This window comes from Gossypium hirsutum, chromosome A10, assembly GCF_007990345.1.
Source record: "Gossypium hirsutum isolate 1008001.06 chromosome A10, Gossypium_hirsutum_v2.1, whole genome shotgun sequence".
In the NCBI taxonomy this organism is placed as follows: domain Eukaryota; kingdom Viridiplantae; phylum Streptophyta; class Magnoliopsida; order Malvales; family Malvaceae; genus Gossypium; species Gossypium hirsutum.
The window spans coordinates 19,540,575-19,559,590 of NC_053433.1; the positions used below are offsets into that span (position 1 = coordinate 19,540,575).

The 19,016-nt window shown below is 31.1% G+C and overlaps 2 protein-coding genes across 3 annotated transcripts; one reads left to right on the forward strand and one right to left on the reverse strand.

Moving 5' to 3' along the window:
- Nucleotides 1-4,541: 4,541 nt before the first annotated feature.
- Nucleotides 4,542-7,028, forward strand: LOC107916326 (laccase-11). Its single transcript, XM_016845572.2, has 6 exons — nucleotides 4,542-4,748; nucleotides 4,830-4,981; nucleotides 5,063-5,307; nucleotides 5,388-5,516; nucleotides 5,596-6,519; nucleotides 6,610-7,028. The coding sequence occupies exons 1-6, from the start codon at nucleotides 4,641-4,643 to the stop codon at nucleotides 6,738-6,740; spliced, it is 1,689 nt and encodes a 562-aa protein (XP_016701061.1). The 5' UTR covers nucleotides 4,542-4,640; the 3' UTR covers nucleotides 6,741-7,028.
- A 362-nt stretch (nucleotides 7,029-7,390) lies between these two features.
- LOC107916325 (transmembrane protein 53) lies at nucleotides 7,391-10,319 on the reverse strand. Of its 2 annotated transcripts, none has more exons than XM_016845571.2 (4): nucleotides 9,557-10,319; nucleotides 9,342-9,444; nucleotides 8,067-8,248; nucleotides 7,391-7,895 (listed from the first exon to the last, which is right to left on the reverse strand). In XM_016845571.2, exons 1-4 carry the CDS (start codon nucleotides 10,168-10,170, stop codon nucleotides 7,634-7,636), a joined length of 1,161 nt encoding a protein of 386 aa, XP_016701060.1. In that variant the 5' UTR covers nucleotides 10,171-10,319; the 3' UTR covers nucleotides 7,391-7,633. The 2 variants fall into 2 exon arrangements, with proteins under 2 accessions (XP_016701060.1, XP_016701059.1); XM_016845570.2 differs by having other exon boundaries at nucleotides 9,342-9,450; nucleotides 9,557-10,315.
- Between the last annotated feature and the right edge of the window lie 8,697 nt (nucleotides 10,320-19,016).

Below are 19,016 nucleotides of genomic sequence, written 5' to 3' on the forward strand. Positions count from 1 at the left end.
ATTATGAATGTGTTTATGACATGATGAAATGTTTGAATGATTTATTTACGGTGTACTTGACAATATTTGTTGCGACAACGAATATGACATCTTATAGTTTAGACTTGGTGATCGTGTCAGGCAATAGGTGTTACAATTAACCTCCAAATCCTCCCCCTAAAAACTTGGGCAGTTAACACTCAACAATGTTTACAGTTCAATTTGCACTCTCTCACAAAATAGTTCCTCAAATAAACATATTGGAATACACTCAATAAACTCTTTTATAAAACTTATACAAGCCCCAAAAGTATATATCAATTTCGGTTACTAACGTAAAATCTAAGTTAATACAAAGTAACTTCTTGAAAATAGCTATTACATCAATGACAATCAAAATAAAATCACTCGAAGATATGCTCTCCAAAATCACCACTACTATCTCGATCACATCTCCGCATTTTAAGGACTTAATTGATTCACACAAATCCAATTTAAATGCTAAGGATTAATTTTCATAAATAGACCAAGAATATCTTCAATAAAACAATACATAATCAAGTCCAAAAATTTTCTTCATAAAATTATCAAATCAAATAAAATAAAATTTTAACTATTTCGATGGTTGTAAATAACATTGTGGAATGTCATTCAACAACTTTCTAACTCATTTTACTTCAACAAACACTAATAATTTTAAATCATACTTTCAATTTTCTTTTTATTCTTAAACCACGTGTTTGTTTTCTAAAATTATGTGATTCTTGACATCAAATTTGTTTGTTTTATATGATATAGTATTCAATGTCCTTGTGTCTACATATTTTTATGCCCTGTCTATTTTTGGGTTGGTCGATTGCAAAAGGAAAAGAAACTTCATTGAAAAAGTTATATAAGTTTAGTGAATTGATTTTTCTAATAAAAAAAAAGGGGTCAAAATAAGTAGCCGAACCACATGAGATGTGTAAGTTGAAGGATGCATGTGATATTGTGTCAGGGGATGGAAGTAGGTTAAAATTAAAGAGAGGTTAGACTGAGATGAGATCCTTAGTCAAATGACAACAACGGCTTCACTTAATAATAAGAGTATATAAAATCTAAATCAGGTGAGTAAGTGGATGTTTTTGAATGACATGTGCCAACTTCTAGAACAACATCCACACTTTGATATTTACTATTTAGTTTTTCTTGAATGTATTACATCATCAAATTCTGTTTGTCTTTTTCTAAACAATGGACCAAAAATTGAAATGAATAAATTTTGTGTGGATCTTGATATTAAATTAATTTTATCTAAAAAAGCATTTGAAATTTTAAAATTTTAGGTTGGGTTTGATTTTAGGAATTAAAAATTTATTTTTTTGTCTTTTTAGTAAATAAAAAAGGATTATCTATTTGATACATTGACAAAATTTTTTTATAGTCCATAAATAATTTTATAAAAACTATTTTTTTTAAATATTTTGCTATACTTTTATAGAAAACTCGTCAACCCTTAACCCTATTTGTAAAGTCTAAAAATTTAATTTATCAAATATTTTCTCAATAAAAAATATTGAAGAAAAACTATTTAGTATACTCTTTAAAAAATGAAAATGAAAATTAAACAAAAAAAAATTATTTTCACTACAAATATTTTGTAAGACCGAAAAAAGTTGAGGATTGTAACTTTAAAAAGTAAATTCACCCATTTTTAAATTCATATAAAACACAAATAATTTTTTTCAATATTTTTTAAACATCAAACTTTATTAACATAGTTTGAATCCATATAAATGTAATGCATTTATTTCATGAGAAAATATTTGGCACAATTTCACAAACAGAGCTAAATATAAAAAAATATATACAGAGCTAAAAAAGGACATAGTAAGTGTAGTAAAAACTAACCCTTATTTTAATTTTTTATGTTTCTATCATAAAAGTATCAAACATATTTTTTTATTTCTATTTACTAAATATGTTTTTCAATTTCCAGGAAAGAAAAATATTTTAAAAAATCAAAAATCAAGGGAAATCTTATATTTTAAGATCAAATCTATTACAAATTTGTGTTTAAAAGGGAAAAAGATTATCCCATACAGAAAAGCAAGTTAAGGGTAAGATATGTGTTTTTATAATACATATTAAAAAATATATATTCGATATATGAGTAGTAAAAATTGAGGTTGAGATTTGGTCACATGTCTTATTTGTTTATTTATTTTTAGATACAACTTAAGAATACATAATAAAATTTCAACTTACTTATAGTGTTAAAATATTCCAAATAACAAGTGAAACACTTGCTATACTTTAATTTCATCTCTCAAATTTATAAAACTCCATAAGCTATGTCTTTATAAAAAGGAAAAAGAACTCAGTGATAAAAAATTATGTGAAGATTTGCATCCAAAAACACAATTTTAAACATATAACTTATGTAAGTGATGTGGAATTGATGATTGAAATGCAACTTCAGTATAGATAGAAGGATAATGCGTTTCAGTGCAATCAAATTCATACCCTCCTACATTGATAACAATGTCTATACCAATTGAACTAAGATTCAATTGACCATTTATATCATTCTCTTTCCTCTAACTTCTTTTGCTTTTCTTTATTGAATTTTAACTTTTAAAATAACTTTATTAATTTAATTTTAATAAATTAATACATATGGTTTCCAATGCATTTTTATATTTCCGTTTCCAATTGCAATTTATTTACTTTTACTTATTTTGATTTAGAGGTTTTTAAACTTTTTTATTTATTATTTTATTATTACTATATATTGATTAAAATATTTAAATAATGTTACAATAAATTTTTAATTATGTATTAAATTTTCAAATAATTTATAAATTGAATTATATAAAACTTTTAATGTAACGAAGATAGCAAGGAGCAGCGATAACATTTTAAACTAATGTTTTTAATATTTTAAACACTTTAATATTTTTTAACTTTAAAATACATATATTTTTTAATTTTTATTATATATATTTATTTTAATTTATTATTCTTTATAGTCATTTATTACTACCATCTTGTGATTGAATCCAAACACATATCTCATCACTATTTTTAATTTCACTTTTACAATATTTCATCTCACTGCCGCAATAACTAATCTCATCGCACCTATTATTTTTAATCTCACCGCCAAAACCTCAAGTTTTGAAGTTGGCGAGAGGGAGAGGTTTGTGGGTTTGATGCAAAGTGCTCAACAATGGCCCTCTTAGTGATATGGTTTTGTTGGTCTCTTGGGCTAATTAGGCTCATATAAGTTAAACAGTTTGGGCTTTGCTAAATGTTTGGATGTCTAATATGTCTTTGCGGGCAATGCATCCAACTTCGGATAGCTGCAACCCAAAAATTAGGATAAATTCTATAATAAGTCACTCAATTATTAATATATTTTTTTGGTCACTTAGTTTTATATTTTTCTGTATTAGTTCTTAATGTTACCTAAATTTAATATTTTGGTTACTCTTCCGATAAACCACTAATGGAATGACATAATAATAAATTTATCTCTTCAATATTTACAAATTTTATCAGTTTAATTCTAATTCTAAAAAAACAAAAACCCTCAATTTTACACATTCTATCAATTTAATCTTGATTATTAAAATTTAAAAATAAAAAAAATATTTAGAAGTACTTTTTACGATAAAATTATTATTTTAATAAAAAAATGTCACCTTAGAAAATGAAAAAAAAAATTTATGATTTTGTATGTATTTTTTTTAATAAAGTTTTATTGAAAAATGAATTTTTATTTATAATTTGGATTTTGATATTTATGCGATTACTATTTACAGGTTTGAGAAGCAAGATTGTGATTATTAGTGAAACCCATATAAGGAGAGTGAGAAAGATAAAGCTGAAATGAAAAAATTGCTAATAAAAAGCAGGTATTTCATGATTATAATAAATCCATCCAAAAACAACTATTCCACACAATGTTTCTCATTTCTTTACTTTAAGGTTGATATTCCTCCATTTCCATACTTCTTTTCTATTTTCAAAATGGTTTGGTAACAAGCAATACAAAGTTTCTCTGCAAAGCATATGTGCCCATTAATAAGCAAACTCAGACTTACAAAGAAATGCTACAAAATGCTTAGAAGTAAGCCTCTCTCTATTAGTTTTTTAATCAATAAACAATGCTAAAAAGAATTTCACTAAAAATTTTGGTTAATTCGATTAATTATTGATTGTTGAATTCCGTAAACCAGATTTAAAATATAACATATCATTTTATAAAGTAGAAAGGAGCATGCAACATGAGGTTAAAAAAAGTGCCTTCCTTAGCGGTAAAGCTTGGTGTTGTATGTAGGATTAGGTTGGTATATACCTTTCAATCTCAAATTTTTGAATCTTTTAAAAAAAATTGGATACGGGGAGTTTCTTTCAGCATTTTCCTTCCTTAGATTCACAATCTCAACCTCTACGCCTATCAATGGCACTGAATGTCTCTTTCAGTATTTTGCTTACAAGCTTTGACATATGGAGACTATGCAACTTTTACCTAATCAGCTTCATTCTCTTCTTCTTATATTCCTATAATTTTACCCCTTTCTTTTAAAGCTTATACAAATACTTGATATGTTCAACTTCATGTCTCATATCCATACAAGCACCGAAAAGTTTTAAAAGCTTTTAGCTCAGCTAGAATGGCTATCAATGGTGATTTCGTTTCCAAAACGACCCTTTTTCTGGTCGGTTTAATTGCATTCATTTCTTTTCCAGCAGAAGCTGCTGTAAGGAAGTACCAGTTTGATGTGAGTCAATCAAAAACTGAGCATTTTATATAATTTTTGTAATATTTCAGCTGTTTCACTTGATGATGTGTTTTTAAACAGATTCAAGTGAAGAATGTTAGCAGACTGTGCCATGCAAAGCCAATCGTAACGGTAAACGGGAGGTTTCCAGGGCCTACAATCTATGCTAGAGAGGGAGACAGAGTTATTGTCAATGTTACAAACCATGCAAAATATAACATGTCCATTCACTGGTAAGATTTTTTATTAATATGCAGGAAAAAAAAACATTGCAACAAGGTTTCTTATAATTTGTTGTTTGATGATCTGTTTAGGCATGGATTGAAGCAATATCGAAATGGTTGGGCGGATGGACCGGCTTACATAACACAATGTCCGATTAAGACAGGGAATAGCTACGGTTACGACTTCAATGTAACAGGGCAAAGAGGAACTTTATGGTGGCATGCACACATTCTTTGGCTAAGGGCTACGGTGTATGGAGCCATTGTCATCATGCCGAAACAAGGAATGCCATATCCGTTCCCGAAGCCGAACATGGAACAGCTTGTTGTATTAGGTCGGTTCCAGGGTTGATTTTTTTGATTGATTTACGAGTTCCTTTCTGTGATGATGATGAAAACTGTATTCATGGTGCAGGGGAATGGTGGCACAAAGATGTTGAAGAGATTGTCAAGCAAGGAAATAACATGGGATTGCCACCAAACATGTCGGATGCACACACTATCAATGGGAAACCTGGACCTCTTTTTCCATGTTCTGAGAAACGTAAGTTGAAACTTTGAAGAAATTTTGTTGGAAAACATGTTCTGTTACATGTTCAATCCTTAATGTTTTCACTTTTCAGATACATTTGCAATGGAAGTCGAATCCGGGAAAACATACTTGCTAAGAATCATCAATGCTGCCCTCAACGATGAGCTTTTCTTTGCGATTGCCAGTCATAACATGACAGTAGTAGAGGTGGACGCAGTTTATACAAAACCGTTCGTCACTCAAGCGATACTGATTGCACCAGGGCAAACCACGAACGTTCTAATACAAGCCAACCAATCCCCTGGGAGATATTTCATGGCTGCTAGGCCTTTCATGGATGCTCCAATACCTGTAGACAACAAAACCGCGACAGGGATATTCCAATACAACGGAATCCCCAACACTGTTCTTCCTACACTTCCTCAGTTACCAGCTTCCAATGACACAGATTTCGCTTTGAGTTACAACAAAAAGCTCAAGAGCTTAAACTCTGCAAATTTTCCTGCAAATGTTCCCCTTAAGGTTGATCGAAAACTGTTCTACACGGTTGGTTTCGGCAAAGATTCTTGCCCGACATGCGTTAATGGGACAAGAATCTTAGCCTCGTTGAACAATATTTCTTTTGTGATGCCTAAAATTGGACTTCTCCAAGCTCATTACTTCAACATCAGTGGAGTTTTTAGAACTGATTTCCCTGATAAACCTCCTAAGCCATTTAACTATACTGGTGCACCCTTAACAGCCAATCTTGGCACTGCACATGGGACAAGGCTTAGCAAAATAGCCTTCAATTCTACAGTTGAGCTAGTGCTACAAGACACTAATCTCCTTACAGTTGAGTCACATCCATTCCATCTCCATGGCTATAACTTCTTCGTGGTTGGAACCGGTATCGGAAACTTCGATCCTGTCAAAGATCCGGCAAAGTACAACTTGGTCGATCCTGTTGAAAGGAACACAGTTGGTGTTCCGACTGGAGGTTGGACCGCCATTCGGTTTAGAGCAGACAATCCAGGTACCATCACGAACTCAATTTGTTTTCATTATTGAATTGCTCGAGTTCAAGTAATATAACTTCAAATTTCATTGGATTTTGCTGGTTTAGGTGTTTGGTTTATGCATTGTCATTTGGAGCTCCATACTGGGTGGGGATTGAAAATGGCATTTGAGGTTGAAGATGGAAAAGGAGCTGATCAATCAATTCTGCCTCCACCCAAGGATTTGCCACCATGTTAAACTGTTAGAAAGAGCTTCTCAATGTTCAACAAACACCACCCAAGTTTTCTTATAAATGTATTTTCAAAAACCAAGTTTGTTTATGATATGTATTTCATGCTATATGTATGTTCTGCAAAAATTGCAGCACATATGAGGAATCAAATTTAAAGAAAAGAAAAAAGTAAAATTTCTAATTGTTTTTATATCCCAATTGTAATGGACTCCAAGAAAGTTTATTGTTTCAGTGATGTAGTTGAGTTGCAATGAACTATTGGAAAGGAAAATGAATATGTTAATATTTCTCTACTATATTATTTATGGCAGATTAAGCACTACACACAATAAGATTATGCACGAAATAAAACAATATCAGTTTTATCAAGTACTTAATTTAAGTCTTTTTTTAAACAAAATTTTTACTTTTGTTCTCCCCAAACTTCAAAGTTGCTTTCATTCTAAAAGTTGGCCACCCACTTGCATTTAAACAGTTGGCTCTAATCATGTATAATTACCTAATAAAAGCCTTATTTATTTCGACATTAAAAACTCTTTGCCAAACTAAAATCTTGTTAGCATTAGTGTGGCTTTTAACCACAAGAAACACAAGCTAAATAACCACAGCAACCCAAATGACAAGCCAACCTAACTCAACCAGTTTAGGCAAAAAATAATTATGAAATCAACAAAAATATCATAATCTTCATTTCCATGGCTACAAACAGCAGTAGAGTTTATAGCAGTGGCTAAAATATCTAATATATTTCAACAATCTGCCTCCAACGTTATGAGTACTGAAAGAATGCATCCATATAATAATAGACGCCGATGCATGGTATCTTTTTGGGGCTGTTCTGGAAGAAATATCAGAATACAAGAAAAAACAAATGGACTGACTCAAGTATTTGGAGGGTTCATCTTTGTTTAACAGCAAAACATTCTTTCAAAAAATTATGAAGCTGAGATGAATATATGTTTGGAAAAGCCCGATAGTGGTCGACGTGCGGAGATGTGCCAAAGTTGAAGGAGAATACTTTTATCCCCTTCTTTCTCATCTCTTCAATACACAACTCGATTGATTTATACGGAGCGACTTTATCAGCTGTGCTATAAAGATATAGCTGAGGACAGGGAGGAGTGTGCTGCATGATAGCATTGATCGTTTTTCTTAACCTTCTGCATATAACGAGGAAAAAGTAATAGTTTGCATTAGTCCATCATTCCTCGCAATTACAAGATATGATCATATTCATAGAGCGTAGATTGTATGGCATGTAGGTGTGAAAGCATATTTAGGGTCATTTAACGTTATATGGAAACCAATAAATGGCATAAAGGGAAATGTACCGGTTAACATCGGGCATATTTAGAACAAATTTGAAGAGCTTTTCCAGGGCAGATAGCAGCACAGATTCAATTATCCCAGGTTCCACTTTCTGTAATTTTGAATTTGTCTCTACACTTTCTAGTCCATTTACTAAAGAGCTCTGTTTCTTCAGTATAGCAGCAGCGAAACCGGCTGCCCAGACCTGCAAAGATGAAGAGAATATGTAAATCATCACTACTTTCCCAGTTGATTTAATTAGAAAGGCCATTGTTTTCAAAATGAGCATACAATTACTTCATCAAAATCATATTACAAAGTCCAAGGCCGGAAACCTACAATCTTATATGGCAGCAAATGAGGTCAAAGAAATTTAACTGTGTTCTATTTTAATGCTAGAGATACAATGTGTAACTTCCCAGATTTTTTAAGGGAACAAAAGAAAACCGAAACAACTAGTCAGCTCAAATACTGTGAGTATTCTAGGATAGGATGAGAGTCCTGTCCAAGAAGCTCCCGACGTTGATGCCTTTAACCTCTTATTGTAAAATTACAGAGAGTCTTGGGAAAAAAATCAAAATAGTATGATAGAGAACTTAACAAAGTTGGAATAAGTAAAGATGTCAAAAAGTTGGAAGCCTATTATTTGACCATCCAGAGGACAGAAACATTTGCATCTGCCTGCAAATCAGTAGTCGCAGGTATAATTTTTCAGAACCAATATGATAATCTAATACACATTTCAGTCTTTTCCACTGTTAATACCTGAATCCAAGGTTTCAAGAGAGAGTAAACAAAGCATTACACGGAGATGTTAACTTCGATCAAATATATAGAGCTGCCAGCTGCAGAAATTTCCAAATGTTCATATCCACAACCTGGACACATTCTCATTCTCTTGGATCAAAGGCCAGATTAATCACAATCCATCATTTTTTTTTATTTTTTTTATTTACATAAGCTTGAATCTTATTAATTTCATGGTATGCTATTTAGGACCAGATCGATAGTAATATCAGCTAAACTCAACTTCAAAATTTGACATAAAGATTTATTTCAAGACTCAAAGCGAACTCAGTAATCATCCATCACCCATCCATCATACCCAAAGCTTGGATCTTATTAATTCCATTGTATCCTACCTAAAACCAGGTCTTTAGTAAATATCAGATAAAGAACTCAAGTACATAATTTGAGATAAAGCTTTATTTCAAAACTCAAATTCATGGATCAAAAACCATAATTAACATTAAAGCATCGTAATTAGACCTCATAGAATCAACACACAAAGCAAAAACCTTAGGATTTAAAGGGTCAGCTGCTCCTGAATCAATAATTACTCCTCTTATCTTCTCTTTCAATCCCTCTCTTCTCTGAAAGCTGTCAAGAAGTGAACCATATCTGCCCCTCCCCCCCAAAAAAATAAATCAAAAACAAACGATACCCAAATTTACTTTCCACAAGCCAAAATTTAAAGTGAAAAAGAGAAGAAAAAACCATTCGTTAAACTTACAGGAACCAGCCAGTGTTGCTAAAAGCATGGAAAATGAAGCACCTTTCACGACCATCTTCCTCTTCTTCCATAACCCACTTGGCCAACTCATTTCCCAATTCAGATACACGCTGCTCAAGCCTTGCACCAATATCAAACCATAGCAATTCCTTAACATCTACTAAAAAAGTAACCGCGTGGATTCCTCTTAAATTGTTCCATTCCACATATCGCTTTAAATGCTTGGTTTTAGCCCCAAGCCATCCCAAAAGAACCACTATTACGACCTTGTCCCTGCATCCAAAAGCCTCAGCTTTTCCATCTCCATTGATAACAATCTCCGGCGCTTTGTTCCAAGCTACGGCCGTGTCGTTTGCATTGGATTGAAGGAATGCGTTGAGAGAAGAAGAATGAATGGTTTTAGCAGAAACGCTGGAATAGGCATCGTTTCGAAACCTTTGAGGGAGTTTGCGAAAATGGGTTATTGTATGTTTAGTAAGAAACGACGGTGTTGGAGCCGTTTTGCTGATGATTGAAGAAAAACAAAGAGCATTGGAGGAAGCAGCTCCCATGGTGGAAATTTTGAGCTGAGGATTTAGAAAAGGGAAAGGTTTATATATTGGCCTTCTCCACATTGAAAGTATCTAAAAGGGCTACTAAGAGGACAATAGACTATAGTACCTACTAATTGGAAGGTTGAAGATGAGAAAATTCAGAAGAAAAATGTCATATCCGATGTTGTTAGAGAAATTTAAGCGAAAATTAATAAAATAATTTCCTGTCCTGTTTGTTTGGTGTTGGTTTTTCTTTTATATATAGTCTAATGTGTTATTTTATTATAAAAGAAAACTACTATGGTTAGCCTTATATTAATTAATTTTTTTTTCAGCAAATTATAGGAAAAAAATAAAAAATTTAAAGGTTGAAATATGTTTTTATTTAATCTTAATATTTTTATTTTTAAAAACTTAATTTATTTATTTATTGAATTTAAAATTTAGATTAATTAAAAATTGAGGTTAAACCCATTAAATTTTTTCTATTAAATTTTTTGAAGTAATTTATTGAAATTTTTATTTTTTTAAGTAACTTGAATTTTGATAATAAAATATTGTATTAAAATGAAAGTCAATTTGAATAATAAATATTTTTTTGCCCACATTCATATGCATTATGAATTAATTTCAAATAATAAATCTAATAGTTCAACCTACAATATATAAATCCATGAAAAATAGATGGAATAGTATCAAATATTTATTTTTTTATTATACTAAATATATTAGGGACGATTTGTTAGCTACTGTTTATTTTCAAATATATGATTGTTTTGATCACTTTAACATACTTAAATTTGAGCTTTAATCATTATACTTTTATTTGGTATAATTTATGTTAGGTATAGAGTCTTTAGTCATATTATGATTTTAATCCTTTACTATGTATAAATTTAAGATTTTTAGACAAATAATAATCCCTCTACTACTATTATAACAATATTAATTAATCTAAATAATTAAAATTTTTAACTATTTCAATAAAAATGTTAATGCAGATTTGTTGTTAAAAACATTCAACTAACAAAATACAAGCCAAGTTGATGGGTTTATGGAAAAAGAAGGAAAAGTTTTGATATATTATTATAACAATATATGATTTGAGATAACGCCATGTTTGTCTAGGTCACTGTGTTAGTTACGTTGTAAGTATTTTGGTTAGGAATCAATTTGATAGACTAATATGATATTTATTATTTTTGGATTCTCATTAATGTTACTCTCAGAATTTGTAGACCATTAAGTAGGACAAACTCTGAATTCAATTGAGTTGAATTATAGTAAGTGAGTTAAGGCTATATATGTTTGTGGAAAAGTCCTTGAGAAGAGTTTTCTTCTTCTTGAATATACTATTCTCTGGTTCCTCTATTGTGATCCAACAATATTTCTTCCTCCGTAAACTGAAAGCTCAAAATCTGGATTTAATCAGTGGTTATTCCATCCCTGGGTAAGTATTACCATTTTGCATGTTAAATTCTAAATGAGTAAGTCGGTAAGAGGTGCATAAACAGTAAGATGTAAGTTTAAAGTTTTGCAAGGAAATTGTCAGTGTTTAACAAAATGATAAGAGGTATTTGAATAAGTTTAAATGATGTTCTTATGTTCTGTAAGCAGGGTGGGTGTTGTTGTTGTTTCATGATGGAAGTTGGATCTAAAGTTCAAGATTCTGTAAGTGAGTGTCAGGTGAGTCTCTACTCTGACCCTTGCATGTATATTGTCCATACTAAAGTATATCCACATGAAAATGATCAAACTATGAATTGGAAATCATGGATAAAATAGTATGAATATGATACTTATATGACTATAGGAATGAAATTATGTTAAAATTGATTGAGTACATGAATGATTGTTGAAGATGGTATGCATAATGGATATGAAATCTGATAAGTCCAAATACATGAAGAAATGTGCATTGAGTTATGATAAGGTTAAGAAATAAATTAGTTTGTTTGAATGTGAGTTCTATTGGATGTATAATGAGTAATATGAAATATTGAGTCTGGGATATGTTTGAGTCTAAAGAGTTTGAAAAGTGAGTCGGGTCACTACGGGGGTAATTGATGAAATCCGCGGGATAATAAACACGAACTTTGATATGAAATTCTGAAGAAAAAGTCCATGACCATGGCACACTACTGTTGAACGACATTTATCTAATAGGGTTCTCTGCACCCTAATGCGGTGATGGGCAAACCTCATGCTATGTGAGTTTAGGCAAATCCATATCGGAAACACAACAATCTTGGGGTGCCTAAGTGCATCATGTTAACCTTTGTGGCGTACTCTAAATGGATTACCTTTGTGGCGTACTCTGAATGGATTGCCTTATGGCAAATTCTGTATAATTGCCCTTGTGGCGTATTCTATAATAAGGCCTTATGGCGTATTTTGTATATCGTTTGTTTGCCTCTAATGTATATTCTTAGTATAGCTAGATTACGTATTCTGTTTGGATCTCTAACATGTTCATATCCATAAGTATGGAATAAAGTGATTGACTATTGTATGATGAGTTCAGTATAAGTTTGATCAGTTGATAAGAAGGATAAGTTAATTGAAGTTAACTGAGAAAAACAGATCAGTGTGTAAATGTACAAGACAGAAGATGTTCGTAAATAGCAATAAAAACTCGTATATGTGAAAAAGTATCCACCAAATCTGACTATACAATGTTGACTTTGAGGTCATGATAACTGAATAATATTTTCATATGAAAAACAATGATATTTTGTTATAATGATTCGAATAACGTTTGATAGTAAAGGAAATTATTAGGACAGTGGGAGATGGTATAAGACTTAGTGAATTGGTGGAAAATGAATGGCACAGGTATCCATCAATCGTGTAAGTATATGCCCATGATTATTGTCTGTGATAGTTGTTTTGATTTAATTGAATAAGAGAATATATGTTAAGTATGTAAGGGTCTGGGAAAGGATAATTCATAGGTTATTAAGCAAGAGAAGAGTATAGAAACGTATGTTTAGACTATAAGTTAATTTGATAGATTGAAGACCTGATTCAAGTAAGAATGCAACAATTGGTGTACATGAGTAAATCTGGAATTGTGATGGTATTCGCTCTAGCTAAGTAAACGAGTAATAGTGCTTGCATTACATAAATATTAGCCAAAGGTACAACGATTTATCTCTCACTAAGTTCTTTTGAACTTGTTCATTTCGTTTTTATGTATCAGGTTTTATAACAAAGGTCTGCGCTTAGAAGGATACTGCCAGGACTACGCCAAGAAAGTGGCACATTGGATTATTATGCATATAGTGCTGCTGTAGAGTTATTAGGTAGGAGTTTAATATAATAAGCTTGTATTCATCAAATAATTGTGTTAAGAACGATTTATTTTGTATAACTATTTTTATTTAAATATATTGTTGATTTGTCGAAATGTAGTTCTGGAATGTAATTTTAAACTAGGATTGTTTGTAATTTGGAGTTGTTAGCCAAAGTTTGCTATTATAGGTTTTGTGTTCTATGTTAGAATACCCAAGATTCAGACCCGGTGAACTAGATCGAGTTGAGGGTGTTACATATAAAGTCATCAACAATGCATTATAACCAAATATTAAGAACATATCAACATCCTATCATTTAACCATTGAACTTTAGCTTGATGAACTATATGAACAAATACAGATACGTGTTTATCCACAAAAAACACGCCAAAATGCTCAATTGAGACAATCCAAGCAAGAACACACTTGAGCACTAAGTGCCTAGCCCGTAGGCTAACATTCCTCCAGAAACACGCCTGGACACCAAGTGCCAAGCCCATAGGCTTTACATCTGCCCCTAGAAACACGCCAGAATCACTGTAAATATAACTTGGTAATTCGCAACAAATGCTAGACTCTAGTATATTTAGTGTATAATAACAAGTCAAGAATCATCATCTCATCATAAGTCAATCTCGTACAGCGCACAAAATAACTTATTGACATGCCAATTGTATCTTATCCTACGTTCATCCGGGCTCAATGCATAAAATCATATAACATTTTACAATTCAATTACTTTCTCGCCTTGTACCAATTTATGAAAATTTTATTATATATACACATAATCAATGAAGTACAATTCACAAGTCAATATAATATTACAAATTATACTAAAATAAACCATATGAACTTACCAATGCTAAACAACAAAGATTGTAATGTCAGGTACTAATAAACAATTTTCTCTTTTCCACAATTATCAACCGGCTCTTGATCTAAACAATAATTTATTTCAAATATCAGCTTCAATTACAAAATTACATCTAATTTGATGCAAATGACCTTTATTAGCATTTTTCACAATTTTCTAAAATTTTGCACTTTATTAAATTTAGTCTCTAAAACCGAAACAAGATTATTTTTCATAATTAAGCCCAAAACTATTGTGTTGAATTCATTATCATCCTAAAATAGCCTCAAGTCACGAAATTTACAAGAATTTCATGCCATTTCAACAATTTAGCAATTTAGTCCTGAAACTCAAAACTATGCAAAATCACTTTACAAATTAGTCTAAACTCATCGTCAAGCTTCAAAGAAAACCATTAACAACTAAAAAACTTCAAAAATATAAATGGCAAGTTTTGAAAACTTTAATAAAATTACAAATTAATCCTTGAGCTAGAAAGATTAAGCCACAACAATCTTAAAAATATAAAATTTATGAAAAACCGATAATTAGAACAGTTACATGCATGAATCTTATATTATTCGAACTTCAAGCTCTATTCATGGTGTTTTTAGCCTTAGTATTTCGGTGGAAAATCAAATAAATATAATGAAAACTTTGTTTTACTATTTTAACGTTTGTTTAATTTAATAATAATATTATAAAACACTTAATCTTAATTCAATTCTTCCATTAACCGTCCATGCTTTATCATTATGGTTTAATTACTATAAAAGTCCTCACCCATTAACTAAATAAGCCATTTAATTAATAAAAACCAATTGTGAGTGAAGTTGTAATTTTTACGATTTAATCATTTTTCTTTAATTAGCTAGCCAAACATTAAAATTATTGGACCAAATTTTAATATACTAATATATTAACTCTATAAATATTTAATAAAAAATATTAACAAGCTTGGTTTATAGAAACGAGGTCTCGATATCTCATTTTTTCAAAACCACTTATACTTAAATATTTGTTCAATTAGCAAAAAAAAATATAATTCAAATGGTCATATTAAAATTCAATATAATACTCTATTTGAATCGTAAATATTAAATAATAATATTTACGGAATCACTGTGAGGTTTGTGTTCCCGAAACCACTATTTTTGACACCAATAAAAAATAGACTGTTACAATTGACCTCTATGAGACGCTTTTTATGCATTTGATCAATGAGTTGTGACACTAGGACCTTGTGGCAAAAAAATATGTGTGTGTGTGATTTGGCATCTGTAACACCCCTTACCCGTACCCGAGGCCGGGATAAGGTACGAGGCGTTACCGGACAAACATACAAACATTAAACTAAAATACAGGCCATAAAATTTTATTCATATTTCAAAACGTTCATTCACTTACACATAGTCCCTTATTTGAGTCTACGAAGCCCAAAACATACTTTAGAAAGGGTTCGGGACTAAACCGAGAACTTACGAAAATCTTGGAAATTTCATGCTTTAAGGCTCCACACACCCGTGTCCCAAAGTCGTGTTCCATACACGACTGAGACACATGGTCGTGTCTCTACCTGTGTGGAATATACCTAGGCTATTTTCCAAGCTTTGGTCAACCTTAATCTCTTACACACTTATACAAAATCAAAAGCATATAACATGGTATTCATTTAATGATTAAATATCGTCAATTAAACCACAAACATAGCATTTGTATGTCATCATACATGTGTCTCTCATACTCATTTTACCTTGTTTACTATAGTACCACTTATACATTTATACCAAGATTATCATCTTACAAAATATCTTCAGCTTAATCATCAAGCATTCATATTTAAAACTAGATCATATCTTTATAAAATACCACAATTCAGATACGCAAAATAACATGTTTGCCTGAACCATTTCAATCAACTCCATACCCAACAAGCATTACATTAAGACTAGTCATATATATATATACATGTCATGATACATATCATTCTCTTTCTGTTTTCTTATAAACACATATCATTTATTTCATTATATCAATATTTCATATACCATAGTTTCCATGCATTCCACATATATTTATTTTCCTCCTCCTCCTCTCCATTCCACATCCTTAACGTATATAGCATTCTTGTAAGTACGATTTCACAATTTACTAATAAATGCTCATATCAAACTGTCCACACGAGTCATAGTCACTTACTTATTTATAATTCGAGCTACAGAGCTCCAAATTAAGATCCGTAAATTTCCCTTAAAACTAGACTCACATATATTTCCACCATAAAATTTTCATAATTTTTGGTTTAGCCAATTAGTACAGTTTATTCATTAAAATTTCCCCTGTTTCACTTTCTGACAGTTCTGACCTCTCTTCACTAAAAATTAATTATCTCACAGTACAGAACTCGGATAATGTTCTTGTTGTTAGGGATTTTAAAAATATAAGTTTAAGCCTCCAATTATTTTTATCCAAAATTTTGTGATTTTCCAAAGTCAGAACAGGGGATCACGTAATCATTTTAAACCAGTCTCACAAAAACATAAATATCTCAAAATATAGAACTCCTTTTCTTGCTCTGTTTCTTTTATATGAAAATAGACTCTTTAAGCTTTAATTTGATATCTCATTCAGTCTCTGATTCTATTCTACTATTTTTGGTGATTTTTCAAAATCACGTCACTACTACTGTCCAAAACAGTTTTATTGCTAATTCACTCATTCACACTTTCTTTGTATTAACCTCATTTTAACATACATATCACAAATCATTTTCACCACATTTCATACATCACAAGTATAGGCCCATGATCACAAGGTCACCATAAAATCATCCTCATGTATAACTTACTTGTTTATAACCTCACCACATCCTGGTCACTTAATGAACACATCATTCACATAATCAAGTTCCTACACTTATTTATCACAAAACTCACAAAGCAATACATAGAGAGTCTCCCGTTGAACACTTTGGATCAATCCTCGATACTTGGTGGTTTCAGCACATAGCTCCACCCATCATATAGTTTGGCTCTCTTGTACACATGGTGAACACTCAGTACCACCCATGTGACCTAGCCAATTTATCTCGTAGCTCTCTTGTCTACATGGTGTCCTTCACTTGGAACCACGCATGCGACCTAGCTACATATATCCCGTAGCTCTCTTGTCTACATGGTGTACACATAGTATCACCCATGCGACCTAGCTACATCATAATGTCTTGTAGCTCTCTTGTACACATGATGTGCACTCAGCACCATACATGTGACATAGCTACATACTATCTGTATCATCCAATCTTTCCGAAGGTTCAACCGGGATTTCTCTCTCTTTTCTAACAATTTCACCAATCAAGTAATTATCCACAAACATATTTCCAATATTATTATAAAATATCATAATACAAGTAATATTGATGTATTACTTACATATAAACTTACATCTCATTTAATATCAAGGCAATAACATTAAATTACACTTTGCCTTATTAAAAATCATATGAACTTACAATTTCCCATAATATCCCTAATCATAGAATCACATTTATGTATGATAATTCAATGCACTTCATGTACCATAGACATATTTTTAAATCAATTCATAAACTTGGCACCATAATCATTTAATTTAATATAATTCAATTAATTCACTAAATTTAACTTTCAAATATAAATTACAATATTATTGCTGTATTATTATCATACCAACTTACATACTTTCAACACCTCGGAAATCATATTGAATATATCAATTTTACATTGAAACATGCATAAATTAATGCTTATTATACATATGAACTTACCTCGATACTAAAACGGCCATTTTACCAACTTTCCCAATTTTCGATTTTTCTCTCATTCTAGGTTCAAATCTCATTTTTCGGGATCTAAAACATCATATTTTACTTATTTAATCAATTTACTATTCAAAACAGTCCTTAACTCAACCTTTGGAAAAATTACAATTTTGCCCCTCAACTTTTGCATATTTACACTTTTGCCCCTAGGCTCGGGAATTAAACTTCATCCCTTATTCTTATGTTTTATGACATGCTGATCACTTTTCCCTTCTATGGAAACATCAAATTCTCACTCTAACATATACTTATGACTATTAGGTATTTTTACTGATTAAGCCATTTTACTCGTTTTCACTCTAAACCGAGTAGCACAAGTTGTCTAACATAATTTAAAACCTCATATTATATTATAAAACAGCAAAATAAACACATTTCACCTATGGGTATTTTTCCAAATATGAACCCTAGCTTAAATTATTGCTAGAATAAGCTTAATCAAATTACCGGGATTCTAAAAACGTAAAGAACTTGAAAAACGGGGTTATAACGGACTTACTATTGAGCTTGGAAAGCTTGAAAACCCTAGCCATGGCTTCCCCCATGCTAATTTCGGCCTCTATGAGAAAGATGAGTCAATTTTGGCTTTATTTTCCCTTTTTATTTCTTTTAATTACCAAATGACCAAAATGCCATTCCTTACTAAACTTTCAAAAATTCCATCTATGTCCAATTTTTGTCCATCACTTAGAAATTGGTCAAATTTCTATTTAAGACCTCCTAATTAATATTTCAAAGCAATTTCATACTAGAAACTTCTAGAATGCAAGTTTTGCAACTTATTCAATTTAGTCCTTAACTTCAAATTGAGCACTTTATGCATAGAATTTCTTCACGAAATTTTCACACAATCATGCAATCATATCATAGACCTCAAAATAATCATAAAATAATTATTTCTATCTCGGATTTTGTGGTC